The 22982-nt window shown below is 44.3% G+C and overlaps 1 protein-coding gene across 1 annotated transcript in view; it reads left to right on the forward strand.

Moving 5' to 3' along the window:
* KIF3B (kinesin family member 3B) overlaps positions 1–22982 on the forward strand; it is a 45352-nt gene that overhangs the window by 14431 nt on the left and 7939 nt on the right. The window contains exons 2-6 of the mRNA XM_059705850.1: positions 12126–13585; positions 16858–16959; positions 17172–17294; positions 17402–17520; positions 22632–22745. Coding sequence (XP_059561833.1) covers positions 12182–13585; positions 16858–16959; positions 17172–17294; positions 17402–17520; positions 22632–22745 — 1862 coding nt within the window. The 5' untranslated portion in view covers positions 12126–12181. The remainder of the gene's footprint in view (positions 1–12125; positions 13586–16857; positions 16960–17171; positions 17295–17401; positions 17521–22631; positions 22746–22982) is intronic.

Here is a 22982-nt window from a genome sequence, read left to right on the forward strand (position 1 = left end):
ATGATGCTCAACCAACTGAGCCACACCAGCCAGAGCACGTGTGTGTTTTAAAAATAAGTTTATATGTGGGTTTTAAATAAGACAAACCTGCTTTTGAATCTTGGCTGTTCCACTTAATTGCTGTGTGACCCTGGCTAAATTAATTTCTCTTAGCCTCCCATGCTTATTTTTAAAATAGGGCTAATAGCTATTCCTCATTAGGTGATTTTGAGGATTAGAAGAGGAATATACATTAAGCTGTTGATATACTGTGAGTTGTGACTATTGAACACAACAAAACCCCAGGCCCACATTGATTGTGAATGAGAATTGTCCTCTAGGCTTGAATATATGTTTTTGGATGTATTCTATGAATGTTTCACAATTGGATACAAAAAAGGAATTCTTTCCCTCTTTTTCCTCTTTGATAAATGCTTTCTTTGTTTGCTTGTTTCAGTCATCAAAAAACAGGGAATGCATGGCATCAATTTGAATTCAGGGCAGGCATTTATTTGTTCATGTTTCTTGTCTGTGACTTTTCTAGGTTTCTTTCCAGATAAGTAGCCTAAGACATGTAAGCTGAAATCAAGCTGTAGACATTATCCCCAAAGAAAAAAATAGCTTTATTGCCATCTCCCCACTTGATATTAAGAAACAAAATACAGGCACCTCTTAACAGGGCCAGAGAAAGCCAAAAAATCACTTGCAGGCGCACTCCCAGAGATTAATATTGCTTGCATTTCCTGAGTTTTATTACACATTTTGTGCTAACTAAGCATTTAACATTTATTAGCTTACTTATTCCTTAGAATGGTTCTTTAATGTAGGTGTTGTTATTAGCCCCATTTTATAGAAGAGGTTATGATTTAAGTAACTTTCTCAAAATTTTATAGCTAAGTGGCAGAGCAGAAATTCAAACCCTGACCTGACCTGTTGAACACTAACGCTCCTGCTTTACGCTGACTTCACAGTCTCCCCCACATCTTTCTCTGCACATACTCATGTATACATGTAAATAAATCTCACCATGGTAACTCTTCTGTGTTGTTGTTTTTTAACTCAAGAAGATGTCATGAACATCTTCCCATATGTAAATACCTAGATGTATATTGCTATTATTTTTGTTGTTTTTAATCCTCACCTAAGGATATTTTTCCATTGATTATTAGAGAGAGTGGAAGGGAGGGAGGCCTCATCGATGTGAGACAGACACATTGATTGGTTGCCTTCCTCATGTGCCCCGACCAAGGCCAGTGATCAAGCCTGCAACCAAGGTATATGCCCTTGACCGGATCGAACCTGGGACTCTTTAATCCCATGGCTGATGTTCTATCCATTGAGCCAAACTGGCTAGAACCGCTATTCTTAATCTCTCTATATAAAAGGCTAATATGCTACGTGTCTAACCGTCCGACCAGTCGCTATGACTCACAGTGACCACCAGGGGTCAGACACTCAATGCAGGAGCTGCTGAGCTGCAGTGACTTGGCAGTGGTGGTTCTCAGGTGATGCACCCTGAAACCAGAGAGGAGGGAGCCCAATTCCTCTCAGGGCCGTGCGATTCCACCTTGGGCCGTGGGTTATGTTGTTGCTGGGGCACTGTCAACCCCGAATCTGGTTTACTGCACACTTGCGTTTGCGTTCCATAATCCTGTACGACAGCAGCTTTGCAGAGCGCCCTCTTGCACTCCAGGATCCCTCAGGGGATGTCAGAAATCCGTTTTCGGCCTGATCCCCGCAGGCCAGGCCGAGGGACCCCTCTCCCCCCTGCTCTGGGGTGGGGCCACGGGAGGTTAGCTGCAGGGCGTGTCTGGCCCATCTTGCCCAGTCCTCCCCTCTGGCCACCTTCTAATTAATTTCCTTTCAATCCGTGCACCGGGTCACTAGTTAGTTTATAATTTCATAAAACTTCCATCACTTTCTTCTTCTAATTTTATTTTACTGACTAGGTAATATATTCATGATTCAAAACTCAAGAAGGTACAAAGAGTATACAAGGAAAAGTCTCTATCACTCTTGACCCTCAGCCACCCAGCTCTTCTCCCTGCAGGCCACCATTGTTGTTATCTGGCTCTTGTAGATCCCTCCAGATAGATGTATTTCATGCACATATAGAACTATTCCCTCAACACAAATCTTAAATCCTTTTAAGGTTCTACAGGGCAGTGATGTTATTTTTTAACTAGAGATGAATAATCTTGTTTTGAAAATTGTGTTAACTCCCATTGTGATAACTGGACATCTTGGGACACAGGGACCCAGAGTTGACTTACTGTCATGGTGTGGTTCATGGGTTGCAAACAAGGAGTCCTGATATTTCAAAACAATTAGCAACCCTGTGAAGAGAGAAGTGTTGCTGGTGATGAGGTGGGTAGAGAGTAGAAACAGCTGTTTTCCTTAGGAGGAACCTGCACAGGGCGTTGGTGTGGACTGGGAGTTGCTTTTATCTTCTTGCCCAGTGTTGCAGTGTTTTTTTTTTGATTGCCCATGTGATCTATGGTTTGGGCTGCCTTTTAGACACTCTGAGTCCTTAAACCCAAGCCAGGGAGTTGGCAGGCGGTTGCCTGGTCTGATCTTAGAGGACGTTGCATTGGAGTGCATTGATTAAAGATGCATTAGTACGCACTCTGTGTGCCCACAGATTGCTCCTCCTTGCAGGGTTGTTTCTGGTGAATTGCCAGACCTTTATTTTTTCCCATTTGATGATACCACATGCTCATTAAAGAATATTTAGAAAATACAGAAATGTTGAAGAGCAGGGGAAATCACCTATGGACTTGAGCACCATAATGTTTTCTGTTTTTCTGTTTGTTGTTGTTGTGTTTTATGTTCTTAATCATAATTATTTCTCAACTAGAGGCCCAGTGTACAAATTCTTATACTGATGGGTTCCCTCGGGGTGGCCTACCTGCGGGGATTGGGCTGAAACCCACAATCTAACGCCACCTGCAGCTCCTACCTGCCGCTCCTGCACATACCAGCCCCACTGTGCCTGCTGCCCGCACCAGTGCAGCAGCGTGAGCCCTGCGACTGGTGCCCCCCCTGCGGGATCAGGCCGAAAACGGCTCTCTGACATCACCTGAGGGGTCCCAGATTGCGAGAGGGTGTAGGCCAGGCCAAAAGACCCTACCAATGCACGATCAGGGTTGGAGAGAGGCCACGGGAGGGCTCCAGGGCATGTCTAGCCCATCTCGCTCAGTCCCAATCGGCTGGACTCCAGCAGTAAGCTTACTGGTTGTAGTGTCTGCCCCCTGGTGGCCAGTGCATGTCATAGTGACTGGTTGACCAGTCGACTGTCTGCCCCCTGGTGGTCAATGCACATCATAGCGAGCAGTTGAGCGGCCTTAGCATATCATTAGAATAATACGCTTTGATTGGTTGAACAGTCGTCAGGTCACCAGATGACTGAACATGTAGCATATTAGGTTTTTATTATATAGGATAGCTTGCTTTTTTTTTACTTGTTTATTTATCCACTAGAGGCCTGGTGCACAAATTCATGCACATTGAAAGGAAATTAATTAGAAGAAATATTTTAATATCGCTATTCGCCCTTTCTCTATAATAGAAGTGTCAACCAAATTCATGAGCGACAATGACAGATCGAAACACACACATGGGATTGGCACCAGCGAGAGCTTTATATGTATTGCGCATGTGCGAGTCATCTTAACCTTTTATATATATAGAACAGTGATGGTGAACCAATGCCATGCGTGTCAGAGGTGACATGCGAACTCATTTTTTGGTTGATTTTTCTTTGTTAAATGGCATTTAAATATATAAAATAAATATCAAAAATATAAATCTTTGTTTTACTATGGTTGCAAATATCAAAAAGTTTCTGTATGTGACACAGCACCAGAGTTAGGTTAGGGTTTTTAAAAATGCTGACACGCCAAGCTCAAAAGGTTTGCCATCACTGATATAGAATAAACTTGCTTAATTAGACCTGCTTTCTGATTTAGCTAAACTTCTTCCAGCCCAGTGAAGCATCCCAACTTCTCTTTCAGGTAATTGTCAGCAACACAGCAGTAAATATCAACAAGAAGCAGATTATTATTGTAGATCACGCAGGGAGAACAAAGGGTAAAATATTTCACTGCAGCAGTGTTTGACTATATTCTGCGCAGTGAGAAAACCTGAGGTCATTTTCAAGGTCCACCATTTCTTACTTCTTTTCAGTTGGGTCAAGTTTCTAAGCTTTCTAAATCTTTGTTTTCCGGCTAATGAAAAGAAAATAGGATTCCACCAAGTCTCCTATCTACCTACTCCAGGACTTCTGTGAGGATCCGATGAGATGAGGCACGGGAAAACACTTCACAGACATCTTGTTAAAGTGTGAAATGTTTGCACCTGGCTATAAAGCAAGTCATGTTCCTGGGCTGAAGAAACTCCAAGGAGGCTAGGCGTCACTAGGGAGAGGAAGCCGGCCATTATTACGTGACATCATTACCCGGTACCCACAGCCACTGTTTCAGGGCTGGGCTGGATTGTGGGCTGCATTTTGCACCATGGGGTCTCGACAGTGTCGGCTGCGATTTGGTGGGCTGTCACTCTGGGGTGGTGGCGGGGCCTCTGTCCCACTTGGGGGAAGCCGAGTGTTGCTTTGTGGGCACCAGGTCCACAGTTCATTTCTCTGTGCACATCACAGAAGCTCCTGCGTTGAGCATCTGCCCCCTGGTGGTCAGTGTGCATCATAGCAGATGGTCGAACACTTAGTATATGAGCCTTTTATATATATATATATACTAGAGGCCCGATGCACAAACATTTGTCCACTCAGGGGGTGTTCCTCAGCCCGGCCTGTGCCCTCTCGCAGTTTGGGAACCCTCGGGGGATGGCCACGTGCTGGCTTAGGCCTGCTCCCTGGGGGGATCGGGCCTAAGCTGGCAGTCAGACATCCCTCTGGCAGCCCAGGAGCCCTCGGGGGATGTCCACTTGCCAGTGGGGAGCAGGCCTAAGCTGCAGTTGGACATCCTTAGCACTGCTGAGGAGGCAGGAGAGGCTCCCACCACCACCACTGTACTGGCAGCCATCAGCCTGGCTTGTGGCTGAGCAGAGCTCTTCCCATGTGAGAGCGCCCTGACCACCAGGGGGCAGCTCCTGCATTGAGCGTCTGCCCACTGGTGGTTAGTGTGTGTCATAGTGACCAGTCATTCCCAGTCCTTCTGCTGTTAGGGTCAGTTTGCATATTACCCTTTTACTATATAGGATAGAGGCCTGGTGCACAGGTGGGAGCCGGCTGGTTTGCCCTGAAGGGTGTCCCGGATCAGGATGGGGGTCCCGCTTGGGTGCCTGGCCAGCCTGGCTTGTGGCTGAGCAGAGCTTCTCCTGTGGGAGCACACTGACCACCAGGGGGCAGCTCCTGCATTGTGCATCTGCCCCCGGTGGTCAGTGTGTGTCATAGTGACCAGTCATTCCCAGTCGTTCTGCTCTTAGACTCAATTTGCATATTACCCTTTTATTATATAGGAGTGCCTGGCCAGCCTGGGTGAGGGGCTAAGGGCCATTTTCAGACTGGCCACACCCCCTTCTGGGTAGATGGGTCCTGCTGGGGTGCCTGGCCAGTCTGGGTGAGTGGCTGATGGCAGTTTGCAGGCTGGCCAAGCTCCCCAGTGGGGACCCTCAACCCATGAGGGTGTGGCCAGCCTGGGTGAGTGGCTGATGGCTGTTTGCAGGCTGGCCACAGCCCCTTCAGGGTGGGAATCCCCACTGGGGTGCCTGGCCATCCTGAGTGAGGGGTTGAGGGGTGTTTGCAGGCTAGCCACAGTCCCTTCAGGGTGGGGGGTCCTGCTGGGGTGCTTGGCCAGTCTGGATGAGGGGCTGACTGAGGGCCATTTTCAGGCTGGCTAAGCCCCCCAGCGGGGACCCTCACCTCATGAGGGTGTGGCCAGCCTGGGTGAGGGGCTGATGGCTGTTTGCAGGCTGGCCACAGCCCCCAGCCACCCAAGCTCCCAGTGGAGGCTGGCTGGAAGCAGGTATCTGGGATTTATTTAGCTTCTATAATTGAAACTTGTTACCATGAGCGGAGGCCTCAGCCGGCTCAGGGCTGGCGGGAAGCTTGGCTTCCTCCATCTCCCGGGCAACCAAGCCTCCTGCTTGCTCCAGCTCCGTGGCTGCCAGCTGCCATCTTGGTTGGGTTAATTTGCATATAGTTGCTCTCATTGGCTGGTGGGCGTGGCTTAGGGCATAGCAAAGGTACGGTCAATTAGCATCTTTGTCTTTTATTAGTGTAGATAGAAGTAAATATATACAGGGTATGGCAAAAGTAGGTTTACAGTTGTTCAAATGAAAAATAATACAATTAATAAATAATTTAAGAATAAACAGCCCTAGCTGGTTTGGCTCAGTGGATAGAGCATTGGCCTGTGGACTGAAGGATCCCAGGTTCAATTCCAGTCAAGCATATGCCTGGGTTACAGGCTTGATCTCCAGTAGGGGTGTGCAGGAGGCAGCCGATCAGTGATTCTCTCTCATCATTAATGTTTCTATCTCTCCCTCTCCTTTCCTTTCTGACATCAATAAAAATATATATTTTTAATAAAAGAAAGAAAAAAATAAACAGTGTTTTGCATACTCACTATTGTAAACCTATCTTTGCCCCACCCTGCCATCTCTCTAATTCAGTGTTGGCAGACTTTCTATAAAAGATCAGGTAGTAAATATTTTAGGTTTTGTGGCCATACTGTCTCTGCTGCAACTACGCAGTTGTTCTATTTTATAGCTAATGCAGCCATAGATAATATGTAAATAAAGGGTTATGGCTGTGTTACAGTAAAACTTTCTTTACATAACAGGCTGTGGGCCAGATTTGGCCTGTGGGTCGTAGTTTGCTGACCCCTGCTCTTAATTTATTTCTTTTAACTACTGAATAGTATTCTGTCTATAATATGAATATACCATGTTTTATTCCCCTATAATGGATGTTTAGGTTGCTTCCTGTTTTTCTACTATTTTAACAGTGCTTCAGAAAGCATCCTTATGCGCCTTTGCAAAGGATTTCATCAAGACAAACACATCTGTAAAAGTGGAATTGCTGAAGGCTTTTTTCTTTTCTTTTCTCTATTTTAATTAGAGGTGCCCCAAATAAAATGCTTCAGGTAGAATGTGACCAGTTTTTGACCTCTAGCCTGGAATATCTATAGGAAGCCAATAGTTTTGAGACATCAATCCACGCCTAGTTCTAGAAATTGAGGTAAGACTCCATGAGAACTAGCAAAGGTGAGGGTGTGTGAATCTAAGCAGAAAAGAGTTGGAGAATGGTCTGGAAGAATGTGGCTGCCCTGAGAAATGTGTAACTGATTTCCTCTGAGGACAAAAGAGATGAAGTTAGCAATTTTTCATGTGCAGTAGCCATTTAAAACAGTACTTGTTAACATCAGATTGACAAGTTCTAGCAGAAAAAGTATTTAGGATGAAGGTGATGAGTTGCTGACCTGTGATTTCGTCTTTCCTGGCAATTCTGTGAGTTTCTTTAAAGATTTATCACTGTAATTAGAGTGGCTAGAAGAAGAATAAGGAAGGTAATAAAGTAAAGAAAGAGTATCAGGGCATTCTTCCAAGAAAACCCTCTTCTTTGAGTTGGATCCAGAGCAAGATTTTAAGCCCTAGTGACAGGAAATTAGATTAGTCCATCTTCCTGAAATAATACATCAATAAAACATGACTAGTTCAGTTGAGCTCAGTGAGCTCAGAGAAGAAATGGTGTTCTGTGTTTGAGTTGAGATTTAATTAAGGGGACTGGGGCTTTGGGAGTTCCTTCTTTTTAAGAGATTTTTAAGATTATTGTAGGTCATTATCATGCCTTTGTTTTTATTGTTTTGGAGAGCTCAAAAATATATGAAGCAGCTGAACATCAGTCAGCCTGTTGCAGGCTTTTTTTTCCCTCTCTCTTTTTTTTTAACAGGCTTGGGGATACATTGTTTTGATAGGTAAAAGCTGGACAGCCCTGCCTCTTCAGAGGTATATAATGCAGAAGAATGGGTCATCTTCACTGCCCCATTCCCCATCCACCCCGTTACATGTCTCTTACTCCTTCAAGTCTGGATCCTGTCTCACTGTCCCATGCACTGCAGCAGAGACCTCCCCAAAGGAGGCTTCAGGGCCTTGGGTTTGAGCTTGGCACCTAGACATTTTGTTAAAATGGAGGGAGAGACAGGCAAGGGATCAGCCACAGCTGTAATCTGGGGCCATTCCCTGGAAAAGAAAAGGAGACACAATAAACCGACTGGCCATTCTAACATCTGGTTCCTTCTCATCTGGCAAAATTTTAATAGCATCTAGAAGATGATGGATGAAAGGGCTGCCTTTTACATAGTTTTCTTTTTTTGTAATATTTTTCAATGTGCTTTATTTTCTTTTTTCTAATTCTTTATTGTTGAAAGTATTACATATGTTCTCCCCCCCCCCCCGCAGCCCCGCCCACCCTGCCCCAGGCTTTTACCACCCTATTGCCTGTGTCCATGGGTTATGCATATTTGCATACAAGGTTTTTTTGGTTGGTTACCTTCCACCCACCCACCCTCCCTCGCCTTCCCTCCGAGATTCTGCACCCTGTTCCATGCTTCCATGTCTCTGGATCCCCTCCATTCATCAGTTTATCTTGTTACTTAGATTCCACTTATGAGTGAGATCATGTGATACTTGTCTTTCTCTGACTGACTTATTTCACTTAGCATGACACTCTCCAGGTCCCTCCATGCTGTCTCTAATAGTAAGAGAGACTTATTTTTACTGCTGCATAGTATACCATGGTGTAAATATACCACAGCTTTTTTATCCACTCATCTACTTGGCACTTGGGCTGTTTCCAGATCTTAGTTACGGTAAATTGTGCTGCTATTACATAGTTTTCTTTAAACGGCTTGAGATTTGCTCAGTTGGAGTGGCTCATTTGATGAGTGTCACCCTGTGCACCAAAATCTTGCTGGTTCGCTTATTGGTCAGGGCACTTACCTGGGCTGTGGGTGGTTGGGGCACATACAGAAGGCAACCAATCATTGATGTTTCTCTCTCTCCCCCCCCCAACCCCCCCCACACATATCTTGGTATGAGGATTAAAAAAAGAGGGGATGGCTTGCCCTGCCTGGTGTGTCTCAGTGGTTAGAGCGTCATGTCTGCCTATGCACCAAAGGGTTGAGGGTTTGATTCCCAGTCAAGGGCACATACCTGGCTTGCAGGTTGTATCCCTGGCCCTAGTCAGGGCACGTGCGGGAGGCAGCCAATTGATGTGTCTCTCTCACATCAATGTTTCTCTCTCTCTCTCCCCCCCCCTCCTTCCTTCCCTTCCACTCTCTCTAACAAAAAAAAAATTAGAAAAAATATTCTCTGGTGAGGATTAACAAAAAACAAAAAAAAAATGGCTTGAGATTTACTTCTAATTGAACATTGGTTAGATATTTGGATCTCAGTTTAATCTAATTTATTTTTTTAGGATGATGACTCCCAGTGGAAGAGGAGAAAATGTTAGTCTAGTGATGTTTAATGCCTAAAATTAGGGCTGACTGGTAATCTCTGGAGTGACCCTTTGATGGGTCATTTGGATGAATCTGTATTAATTATTTTTTAATCCAGCTTTATGTTGGTTCATAAAGCATTTCTGTCTTTCTAAGTGCCTATTAGTCATTTATTTATTTATTTATTTATTTATTTATTTATTTATTTATTTTAGAGAGAGTAGAAGGGAGAGAGACAGAGAAACATCGACGTAAGAGAGACACGTCGATTGGTTGCCTTCGTACATGCCCAGGGACCGAGCCTGAAACCAAGGTTCATGCCTTTAACCCTTCAGTCCACAGGCCGATGCTCTATCCACTGAGCCAAACTAGCTAGGGCAGTGGTTGGCAAACTGCGGCTCGCGAGCCACATGCGGCTCTTTGGCCCCTTGAGTGTGGCCACGAAGTTTCAATCGCACTGTACGTGCACGCCCGCACATGGTATTTTGTGGAAGAGCCACACTCAGGGGGCTGCAGTTTGCCGACCGCTGAGCTAGGGCTGTCTCACAATCAATTAAAGGAAGAACCATGATTCCTGTTGTACAGATTGTATAGCAAAGGGGTTCAGAGAGGGTAAGAAGCCTTCCTGTTCTTCATGCTAGACAGCGTAATTTTACATGTAGCAGCTAGAAGAAGTACGGGAATAGCTTTTTATGTTTCCATATGCTTAGCAGCAGAACAGGTTTTTTGTTTGTTGTTTTTTGTTAATCTTCACCTGAGGATATTTTTTTATTGATTTTTAAAGAGAGTGGAAGGGACGGGGGGAGAGAGAGAGAGAGACAGACAGACAGACAGACAGACAGACAGACAGACATTGATTGGTTGCCTCTTGCATGGGCCCCAACCAGGTCCGGGCATTGACCCTGCAACCAAGGTACATGCCCTTGACCGGAATCGAACCTGGGACCCTTCAGTCCACAGGCCAGTGCTCTATCCATTGAGCCAAACCAGCTAGGGCAGAATTATTTTTTTTAATGAAAGACCAATGGGAGACATACTGACTTTCTATATTTATTAAGCTTCAGCATATATGCCTGGAGTGGCCCGTCACGGCTTCACGTTCTCCAGCCCTTTTGTTGGCAGAGAATAGGTCATTCTCACAAATAAAAAGTGTATTGTTATCGCTGCTCTAAGTATCTATTGGAATTACAAATGTGTATGTCCTGTGATCCAGGAATTGCACTTCTAGAAATTTATCCTTGCAGGTATACTTTCCCACACATGAAAGGATGTGGTCCTAGGTTTCTCATAGTAAAAATCAGATACAGCTTAAGTGCTAGGGGAGTGGTTAAATAAAGTATGATGCTGCCATACAGTGGGATATGTAGCTGCTTTCATATAGAATGAGACATCTCTATATTTCCTGAAGGACAAACTCCAAGATACATGGTTTAGTGAGGAAAAGATGATGCAGGACACTGTGTTTTACTGTGTGTAACGTACTATACTTGTGTACAAAGGGAGAGGGTAAGTATATATTAATACATTAGAGGCCCGATGCACGAAATTCATGCAAGGGCTTGGTCCTCGCAGCTGTAGCAGCTTGCCTCGGCCCTCACAGCCCCAGCTTCATCCGGAAGGTTGTTTGGCTGTCTGGTCTAATTAGCACATTACGCTTTTATTATTACAGATACTTGCTTGTTATACGTTAGCTAGTTCAGAAAGATTAAAATTTAATAACACTTGCCTTGTGGGAAGGGAAGTAGGTGGCTGGAGAACAGGTGACGTAGAGGGAACTGTCACCAAAGGACCTTTTGAATCAAGAACTATGTGAGTTACCTATTTTTTTAAAATATGTTTTATTGATTTCAGAGAGGGAGGGAGAGGGAAAGAGAGAGAGAAACATCAATGATGAGAGAGAATCATTGATTGCCTGCCTCCTGCATGCCCCCTTTTGGGGATCGAGTCCACAACTCGGGCATGTGCCCCTGACTGGAATCTTTCAGACCATAGGCCAACGCTCTGTCCACTGAGCCAAATGGGCTAGGGCCTCAGCTACCTTTTTCACTTAACAGCATATCTTGGTGTAGGACTCCATTTAGATCAGCACATTCTTTTTAGTAACTACATAGGGTTCCACTACATATGTGAAATATATGTAATTTATTTAATTAGCCCCCTCTTGATGGGAATTGAGGTTGTTCAGTCTATTGCTGCCACAACAGATACCCTTGTATCTGTAAGATAAACTCTTAGAAATACAACTGCTAGCTCAAAGGTATGTGCATTTAAAATTTTGATAGATAGTTCCAAATTACTCTATGCAGAGGTTGTAGTATTTCAACAGGATGTAAGATTACTCAGGTTTTTAGAAGGTTTCCAGCTGCCTCAACCTGTAACATAAGATAAAACATTGGTTGCAGGGAGGGCAAGCCAGTTAACACTATTGGTGGACTAGAGTTTTTATTTTTCCCACTGAAGCTGGTTAAGGTCCTGTGAGAAAATATACAGTGTAATAAAGTTATTAAATCTAGCTGTCTGCCCTAGCCGGTTTACTTTTAGTATTGAAAAATTAAAAATAAATTAAAATAAAAGAAATGCAGCTATCAGAAGGTTAGCAAGATGAAAGTGACGTGGGTGTGTCAGTTGCTGTTGAGCAGCCTTCAGTGACAGCTGTCCTGTCCTTACTTACTTTTGCTTTTTTTCTAGGACCTTAGCATCCTGAGACATCATAGCCTTCAGGGTTGACCTGGTCAGAGTTCATCATGTCCAAGTTGAAAAGCTCAGAGTCAGTCAGGGTGGTGGTTCGCTGCCGGCCCATGAATGGCAAGGAAAAGGCTGCTTCGTATGACAAGGTGGTAGATGTGGATGTGAAGCTGGGGCAGGTGTCTGTGAAGAACCCCAGAGGAGTGGCCCATGAAATGCCCAAGACCTTCACCTTCGATGCAGTGTACGACTGGAATGCCAAGCAGTTTGAACTCTATGATGAGACGTTCCGACCGCTGGTGGACTCCGTTCTGCAGGGTTTCAATGGGACGATTTTTGCCTATGGACAAACGGGGACTGGGAAAACTTACACCATGGAAGGAGTCCGTGGTGACCCTGAAAAAAGAGGGGTCATCCCTAACTCGTTTGATCACATCTTCACCCATATCTCTCGATCCCAGAATCAGCAGTACCTGGTCAGGGCTTCTTACTTAGAGATCTACCAGGAGGAGATCCGAGATTTGCTCTCAAAGGATCAGACCAAAAGGCTTGAGCTCAAAGAGAGGCCTGACACTGGAGTGTACGTGAAAGACCTGTCTTCCTTCGTCACCAAGAGCGTGAAGGAAATAGAGCACGTGATGAATGTGGGGAACCAGAACCGTTCTGTTGGTGCTACTAACATGAATGAGCACAGTTCGCGTTCTCATGCAATTTTTGTCATCACCATCGAGTGCAGTGAGGTGGGCCTTGATGGAGAAAACCACATTCGTGTAGGGAAATTGAACCTTGTCGATCTTGCTGGCAGTGAACGGCAAGCCAAGACCGGTGCACAAGGGGAAAGACTGAAGGAAGCGACCAAGATCAACCTGTCCCTTTCAGCCTTGGGTAATGTCATCTCTGCCCTGGTGGATGGCAAAAGCACTCACATTCCATATCGGGACTCAAAGCTTACCAGGCTCCTCCAAGATTCTCTTGGTGGCAACGCTAAAACCGTGATGGTGGCCAATGTGGGGCCTGCCTCTTACAATGTAGAAGAAACTCTGACCACTCTGAGATACGCCAACCGTGCCAAAAACATTAAGAACAAGCCAAGGGTCAATGAGGACCCTAAGGATGCCCTCCTTCGAGAATTCCAGGAGGAGATTGCTCGGCTCAAGGCCCAGCTGGAAAAACGGTCCATTGGCAGGAAAAAGAGGCGAGAGAAGCGGAGGGAGGGTGGTGGCAGTGGTGGGGGTGGGGAAGACGAGGAGGACGAGGGAGAAGAGGGTGAGGAGGAAGGGGATGATAAGGATGATTACTGGCGGGAACAGCAAGAAAAGCTGGAGATTGAGAAGCGGGCCATTGTAGAGGACCACAGCTTGGTTGCAGAGGAGAAGATGAAGCTGCTGAAAGAGAAGGAGAAGAAGATGGAGGACCTGCGGCGGGAGAAGGATGCTGCCGAGATGCTGGGCGCCAAAATCAAGGTAATAGACTCCTCTTGGGCCTTCTTTTTCTTTCAAATCTTTTGTTTTTATCAAACAAATGACATAAGGGATGATGTTTCTTTTGGTTTTGCATTCCCAGTAGCTCCAGTGCCCAATAAACATTTGTCGAATTGTATTGAATGAAGAAGAAGAAGGTTTTCAAATTTAAAAAATTTAAATATTGAATTCATAGTAAGAATAATTATTGCATATGTGCAAGGTATAAAAAGCAGCATTAAAACTAACACCCATATTACCCTCCGTCCACCCAGTGTAAAAAATAGGACAACAACCATATCTTTATGAATTCTTTTGTGTCCCCTCACACCTACCAGGTAATCATTATCTTGGATTTGATGGTTAATTTCCTTTATAGTTTCCCATATATGTGTATATCTCTAAATAAAAGATAGTTTTAGTTTCACATTGTTTTTGACTTTTATATAAATGGATTCTCACTGCTGCACTTTGCTTTTATTCACTCAATGTTACGATAATGAGATTTATCCACATTGATGCCTATAGCTGTGATTCATTCATTCATTATTACTGTTCTGAGAGTTGCATGGTAGTCCATTCTTCTGAGAGAGTGGGTTGTTTCCATTTTCTGCTGTAAACGTTCTTGTACTTGGCTCCAGGAGAACAGGTACATACAAGAATTTCTTATCTGACACTGCTAGGTCCTAGAGTATGTGCAGATTCAACTTTACTAGATGAGGACAAGTTGTTTTCTAAAGTGGCCCTGTGAATTGAAACCTCTACCAAGAACATATGAGTTCAGGTTGCTCCTCATCCTTACCAACACTTAGATTATCAGACTGTAGTTTTTTTGTATATCTAGTGAATATAAAATGGTAATTTGTGGTATGTATATATATATATATATATATATATATATATATATATATATATACTAGTGTGTGTGTGTGTGTGTGTGTGTGTGTGTGTGTTTTAATTGATTTTTAGAGAAAGAGAAAGGGAAAGAGGGGAGAGAGAGAGAGAAACATTGATGTAAGAGAGAAACATGAATCGGCAGTCTCCTGCATGCCCTGTACTGGGGATAGAGCCCACAGTCCAGGCATGTGCCCTGACCGGGATTCAGTGCGCAGGATGACACCTAACCAACTGAGCCACACCATCCGGGCTCCTTGTGGTTTTAACGTGCAGCGCGGTGATCACACAGTATACAGGACGGTTTCATCACCCCCAAACGCTCCCTGTAGCCAGTCCCGCCCCAACCTCCAGCTGTGCAGTTGCTGACCAGTATTCTAGAGCAAGGAGGCTCCCTGTGTTGAACCGTCTTCTGGTGGCAGTTACTGCTCCATCAGGTGCCTGGACCCTGGGCTGCCACCGGGCGTCCATGGCAGAGGAGGGTGCAGAGCTCGCCCTGGAATCCTCGGGTGACCACTGCCTGACCACAGGCCAGAATTCCTCTGGCACGTTGGGTTCTAGCTCATTGGATTTATGCACACTTTTTATTTCTGCTCTAAAATGTATGTATGGTTATTTAAAAGGGACAAGTGACCTCTCTCTCCCTTCCCCTCCCCCTGCTATATGAAGCCATACTTTGTCTGTGGCTCATGGCAGCCCTCACACAGAGCTGGGTACTAATTTATTTTCAGAGACAGGGGTCCTTCCCAGGACTCTCAAGATCTGATGCGAAAATGGATTCATGTACAACACAGTTAGGAGATGACTCTGTTTCAGGGAGCGGCTTTCTTTTTTCTTTCTTTTTTTTTTTTTAATATATTTTATTGATTTTTTACAGAGAGGAAGGGAGAGAGATAGTCAGAAACATCGATGAGAGAGAAACATTGATCAGCTGCCTCCTGCACACCACCTACTGGGGATGTGCCCGCAACCCAGGTACATGCCCTTGACCGGAATCGAACCTGGGACCTTTCAGTCCGCAGGCCGACGCTCTATCCACTGAGCCAAACCGGTTTCGGCAGGGAGCGGCTTTCTAAAGGGGTTCCATTGGTGTTCCAAACACTGCCCCACCCTCCTCACTCCTGCACTGGAAGGGTAGCTGGGAGTGCCCATGTTTGATTTGCATGCTGTGTTTTAGGATCACGTCTGTTATCCAGGCCCAGGAACACCTAGTCTCTAAACTACCTGGTGTATTTAGGCAACTCTCAGAGCCACATGTGGCCGGACTCAGCATTACTGCTCCCTTTGGGCACCGTCAGTCCCCCCGCCTCTGACTCCCGTCTCACCAGGATCTCTTGGACCCATCATCCCCTTTGCTCTCCTTCTCCACTACTGCCCTAGCCCAGGCCTGGACCCTCAGAACAGCTGCCTGGCTGGTCTCCCTGCACTTGGCCTTTGGCCTGTCCTTCTCCAGTCATTCTCCTTGTGGCATGGAGTGATGCTTCTAAAACACAAATCTGATTGTGTACCGTCATGCTCAAAGAACATGGCTGTGTTTGCTGCAGTTCTCAGGATCACGTTTAGTTTCCCATAACAGAGCTTTGAGGTTGTTGAACTGACTGACCCCTGATTGCTTTGCCAACTTCATGTATCACCACTCCCTACCCTGCCCTCTCACACAAATTTTTTTCTTGGCTGATTTCTTTCTTTTTTTTTTTTTTAATATATGTTTATTGATTTTTTACAGAGAGGAAGGGAGAGGGATAGAGAGTCAGAAACATCGAGAGAGAAACATCGATCAGCTGCCTCCTGCACACCTCCCACTGGGGATGTGCCCGCAACCAAGGCACATGCCCTTGACCGGAATCGAACCTGGGACCTTTCAGTCCGCAGGCCGACGCTCTATCCACTGAGCCAAACTGGTTAGGGCTCTTGGCTGATTTCTATTTTGACTTCAGCACTGTGTCGATGTCTCTGAGACAGGAAACTTTTCCTGACTCCCTCCTAAAGCCTGAATTCTCTCCCTCCTGTGTGCCTCTCCCATTATTACTTGTTTTTTTCCCTCATGATGGCTTCTGACACGTAGAGTGAGAACCTGCTTGCTTGTCTGTGGCCCTCAGTGGACTCTCAGCTTTGCTATTCACACTGAAACATTTTTTGTTAAAAGAAAGCTGAAGTTCGTGTATGTCTGGAGAAGATGTAGCTTCTGTATTTCCAAGGTGGCGCCCCCTCAGCCCCATCGCAGTGATGAGCAAGACACAGCGAACACAATGTATTTTTCTCTGGAGTCCACCTGCTTTGCCTCAGTCCAGGAAGAGGGAGAGGCACCAGTACGAGTCTCCCTCTGAGAAGATACATTCTGAGGGAGACCATTCACAAGATGGATTCTACTTTTTTCTCAGGCCATGGAGAGTAAGCTGCTTGTTGGAGGAAAAAATATAGTAGATCATACCAATGAACAGCAGAAAATCCTGGAGCAAAAACGGCAGGAAATTGCAGAGCAGGTAACTTTTCATTCCTGTTTGGGGAGAATGTGGAGGGTAAGGCACATTAATGCTACCAAGCAAATATCTCTGGTATTAGACTCTTCAGAGGGAATGGAAATGAGCTGTGGTAGCCCCTTCCTAGTGGGAGACTGATCTGGAGCAGCCCTGCCCTGTATTCTTGTGTAGACATTGTCTCTAGGCAAGCTGATGAATTTTGGAATGTTGCTCAGAAACGTCGAGAAAGAGAAATCCAGCAACAGATGGAAAGTCGAGATGAGGAGACCTTAGAACTTAAAGAGACCTACAGCTCGTTGCAGCAAGAGGTGGACATCAAGACCAAAAAACTCAAAAAGGTATCAAAGGGACCGGGCCAGGCGGAGGTGTCTTGAGACTTGGGGGGAAGGGAGAGCTCGATGTCTGGCGGGCCACCACCCTCATCTGCTTCTCCCCTGGGTCCCAGCTCTTCTCCAAGCTTCAGGCGGTGAAGGCGGAGATCCATGACCTCCAAGAAGAGCACATCAAGGAGCGGCAGGAGCTGGAGCAGACTCAGAATGAGCTCACCAGGGAGCTGAAACTCAAGTAAGTTCTGGGCCCTCCATGGCGCCCCCCAGCCACTTGCTGGGTTGTTGTTTATTAAGTAAGAAATACTTCCCTGAGGACAGGGTCCCTTCTCTCCAGCTCATCTCCTGTCACTTTGTCCTCTATTGTTGAGAAAGTCACTTCTGTCTCTGGACTTCATCTGTGAAGGGAATGATTTCACCAGATGATCTCCAAGCTTCCTTCCACTCTGCTTTCCTGAAGCCTTTCAGGACTCTGGCTTCACCTTTATCTATTAATGAGAAGGAATCTTTTATTAACTAGAATTTTCTGAATGGTATAGAGAACACCCAAATACCCATCACCCAAATTCAATGATAAAGCGTCTTTTGTCATCTTTCATAAAAGTATTTTTTTTAAATATATTTTTAATTGATTTCAGAGAGGAAGGGAGAGGAAGAGAGAGATAGAAACATCAATGATGAGAAGGAATCATTGATCGGCTGCCTCCTGCACGTTGGACCGAGCCCACAACCCAGGCATGTGCCCTTGACCGGAACCGAACCTGGGGCCCTTCGGTCCGCAGGCCAATGCTCTATCCCAGCCGTGGGTAAACTACGGCCCGCGGGCCGGATCCGGCCCGTTTGAAATGAATAAAACTAAAAAAAAAAAAGACCGTACCCTTTTATGTAATGATGTTTACTTTGAATTTATATTAGTTCACACAAACACTCCATCCATGCTTTTGTTCCGGCCCTCCGGTCCAGTTTAAGAACCCATTGTGGCCCTCGAGTCAAAAAGTTTGCCCACCCCTGGTCTATCCACTGAGCCAAACGAGGCAGGGCCATAAAAGTATTTTAAAGCAAACCTTACCTCATGTTATGTTACTCCTGCATACTTACATGACCACAGTGCAATTTTTAAAAAGCTTTCTTGAAATATAATTCACATACTTTACAGTTCACCTATTTAAAGTATACAAGTGAGTTTTTAAAAACTATATATTTACCCTGGCCAGGTAGCTCAGTTGGTTAGAGCATTGTTCCTATATGACAAAGTTGTGGGTTTCAGTCCCCAGTCAGGGCACATACAAGAAGCAACCGATGAATGCATTAATGAGTGGAACAACAAATTGATGTTTCTCTCTCTCTCTTGCTCTCTCTCTCCTCTCTCTGCTTCCTTCACTCTTTTGCGCCCTTCCTCTCTCAAATTAATTATATATTTAGCCTGGCCAGTGTGGTTCAGTGGTTGAGCATCGACCCAGGCACCAAGAGGTCACTGGTTCAATTCCTGGTCAGGGCACATGTCTGGGTTGCAGCTCAATCCCCAGTAGGGGGCATGCAGGAGGCAGCCAGTCGATGTTTCTCTCTCATTGATATTCCTATCTCTCTCCCTCTCTTTTCCTCTCTCTCTAAAAAAAAAATATCAATCACTATATATATATATTTTATTTTTTTTTAATTGATTTCAGAGAGAGAGGAAGGGAGAGGGAGAAAGAAGAAACATTGATGTGAGAGAGAAACATCGACTGGTTGTGTCATGCATACAACATGACTGGGAATCAAACCGGTGACCTTTCTGGGGGGTTTTTGTGTGTATATATATATATATATATATATATATATATATATATATATATTTATTGATTGATTTCAGAGAGGGAGAGGGAAAGAGAGAGAGAAACAGTAATGATGAGAGAGAGTCATTGATTGGCTGCCTCCTGCATGCCCCACACTGGGGATCGAGCACGCAACCTGGGCATGTGCCCTGACTGGGAATTGAACCATGACCTTCTAGTTCATAGGCTGATGCTCAACCACTGAACCATGTCAGCCAGGCCCAAACCGGCGACCTTTCGATGCATGGGAAAATGTTCAACCAACTGAGCCACACTGGCCAGGGCCATTTCCGTATAAATTTTAAGATCAGCTTGTCAATTTCTGGAAAAAAAAAGCCAGCTGTAATTGTAATAGGGACTGTGTTGAATCTGTAGATCAATTTGGAAAATATTGTCATCTTATCAATATTGTGTTCTGACCCATGAATATAGGATATCTTTCTATTTATTTAGAATTTCGTTTTCTGTCAAAAATGTTTTATAGTTTTCAGTGCACAACTACTTGCACTTCTTTTGTTAAATTTAAACCTAGCCGAAACCGGTTTGGCTCAGTGGATAGAGCATCGGACTGCGGACTGAAAGGTCCCAGGTTCGATTCCGGTCAAGGGCATGTACCTAGGTTGCGGGCATATCCCCAGTGGGAGATGTGCAGGAGGCAGCTGATCAATGTTTCTCTCTCATCGATGTCTCTAACTCTCTATCTCTCTCCCTTCCTCTCTGTAAAAAATCAATAAAATATATTTAAAAAAAAAATTTAAACCTAAATATTCTATTTTTGATGTTATTTATATGGAATTGTTTTTTTAATTTTCTTTTGGTACTACCGTTGATTTTTTTATAGAACATATTGTCTTTCCACCTAACAAAATCAACATTAAGTTTCTTAGTATTTTCTCATACTCTGTCCATATTCAGATATTCTCGGTTTGTTCATATTCAGATCTATATGTGGACCACATATTGCATTTGGTAATTATGTCTCTTAACTTTATTTTAATGCGGAGCAATCCATTTCTCTGTTAAGAACTTATCTTCTAGCCCTGAGCAGTTTGGTTCAGTTTGGATAGAACGTCGGGCAATGGACTGAAAGGTCCCGGATTTGATTCTGGTCGAGGGCATGTACCTTGGTTGCAGGCTCGATCCCCAGTGCGGGGCGTGCAGGAGGCAGCTGATCAATGTTTCTCTCTAATCGATGTTTCTAACCCTCTATCCCTCTCCCTTCCTCTCTGTAAAAAATCAATAAAAAGCTATTTAAAAAAAAAAAGAACTTATCTTCTAGTTAACTTGTTGAAAAAGTTGGGTCAGGTAGCCTGTAGAAAAATCTCACATTCTAGATTTGTTGGTCTGCTTCTTCATAGAGTTGTCTAATTTGTGTCTCTGTCTCCCCTTTTTCCTTTAACTGAAAGCTAGCGCTGAAACACTGGTTCTCAACATAGAAATCATCTCAGGAGTTTGTAAAGTAATGATTCTTGGGCTCCACCCCAGAGATTTTTATTTCATTGCTCTGGGGCAGGGTCCTTAAACTTTAGCAGGCACCGAATCATCTGAAGGGCTTGTTAAACACAGGTGGCTGGGCCCCATACCCAGAGAGCTTGATTCGGTGTCTGGGGTGGGGCCTGAGAATTTTCCTTTCTAACAAGGTCTAGTCGTTGCTCCTCCTGGTTCGGTGAACATACTTTGAGAACCATTGGTTTGTCATGGATCTGGGCAAGATGTGTTTAGAACTCTCTAAATGATATTAATGTGCAGCTTGGCTTGAAAACCATTGACCTAATAGTTTCAACCAATAATGATCTTTGTCTGGATCTTTTATTTCTTTTTCTTTTTTTTTTTAATATATTTTATTGATTTTTTACAGAGAGGAAGGGAGAGAGATAGAGAGTTAGAAACATCGATGAGAGAGAAACATCGATCAGCTGCCTCCTGCACACCTCCTACTGGGGATGTGCCCCCAACCAAGGTACATGCCCCTGACCGGAATCGAACCTGGGACCTTTCAGTCCGTAGGCCGACGCTCTATCCACTGAGCCAAACCGGTTACGGCTGGATCTTTTGTTTCATTAGGACTTACAAAATGATGTTTTTCTATATCAGTCCTTCCACAGCATTAGCTGGAATTTTTCTTTAAAGAAGAACTTTTCAAAGGGATTATTTTAACAACCATGTTTTAAATTTTAAAAGAAGCCCTTAAAATTAAATGAATGGCCTTGGCCAATGTGGCTCAGTTTGTTACAGTGTCATCCCATACCCCGAAAGGTGGCAGGTTAGATTCCCCTAAGGACACATGCCCAAGTTGCTTGTTCGATCCCAGTCAGGGAGTGTACAGTAGGCAACTGATTGATGTTTCTTTTTCACATCAATGTTTCTCTCTCTCCCTCCCTCCCTCTCTCTCTCTCTCTCTCTCTCTCTCTCTCTCCCTTCCTCTCTCTAAGATCAATTTTTTTATAAAGGGTTGAAATTAAAAAATATTAAATGTATGTATCAGTCCTCTTTCTAGGTATGCACACCTGGAAAAGAGATCAGAACAAAATCTGCCAAAATATTAATAATAGCTATTTCTGGATAGTGAAATTATGTGTAATGATATTTTTTCAAAATTTCTAATGTGTAAATAGGCCCTTTAAAATCAGAAAAACAAATATATGTTGTGAAAAATAATTTCTTAAATGTCAAGTAAAATGAAGAGAAAATTTCATCTCTCCAGAATACAATATTTTTTCCTTAATGAAGGCATTTTTAGCTTTTCTTTTGAATAAACAGTGAGTCAATCTGTTTTTTACAGCCAATACCCTTCACCTCTGGTGTTTGTTGTGCGTCCCTCTCACATTAACACCCCTTTGGCATTGTTCTGTCCTGAGGTTTTGAAAGAGTGAATGCAGAAATGTGGCAGGAGACAGTCGTCATCACCATGGTGAGACACAACCCAGTGGTCTCCTCTTTCATTGTTTGCCATGTTCCCTGGATGCTTCTGACACAAACTCTTCTCAGGAATGGTTTTCATTCTGAGAAGTCTAAGGGACTGAAATATTTGGTCCTACTCTTTGTCCTAGTGATTAGAATGTGAAATTTTCCATCTCTGGCAACAATCCAGGGGATTGGAGGAAGCAGTTTAATTTCTAATCTGTTTTCAGCATGTTGGAAGTTAATGAGCTGGGTTAGCAGTACCAGTGTTCCTCCAAAAGGTACTTCAAATAGTACAGGTTCACTCTAGTGTAGTCCAGGTATCATCTCCCTCTTCAGTTCTTTCAGCTCCTCAAGCTACTTCTCCTTATTCCTAGGGCAGACCACTGTCAGCACCTGTCATACCTAAGAGTGCTGCACCGTTCGTTACCTCTCTGTCTCAGGCAGGGACCAAGTGTCATTCATGTCTGGTCCCAGTTCTTTGTATGATGGCAGGTTCATGGTACCTGCTTAGTGAATGTTTGCTGAGTAACCTGACTTATCTAATTACTCACTACACATGGGACCAGATAGCGAACACTCCATCTGTATTCTTTCTCTATTTGTACTCACCTCTGTATGTGTGCTCTTACAGGCATCTTATTATAGAAAACTTTATCCCTCTGGAAGAAAAAAGTAAAATTATGAATAGATCCTTCTTTGATGAAGAGGAAGATCATTGGAAATTACATCCTATAACCAGACTGGAGTAAGTCACTATTGACTTTAAGTAGACTTTAAGGTGGGCAGGAGGGAAGGAATGTTGGTAAGCTGGACTTGGCCAGAGGGCTATGGTAAGAACGCAGTTTCATTCATTTAAAGTTGGAACCAGCTGCATCTCTGCTTTTGTGATGGCCATAGTTCCACAAGATAAAAGTTTGATGAGTACGGTATTAGAACTGGGAGACTTTGTCACAGTGAACTAATGACCTTTCCTGAGTTCCTC

Source organism: Myotis daubentonii, chromosome 8 (genome assembly GCF_963259705.1).
Source record: "Myotis daubentonii chromosome 8, mMyoDau2.1, whole genome shotgun sequence".
Classification (NCBI taxonomy): domain Eukaryota; kingdom Metazoa; phylum Chordata; class Mammalia; order Chiroptera; family Vespertilionidae; genus Myotis; species Myotis daubentonii.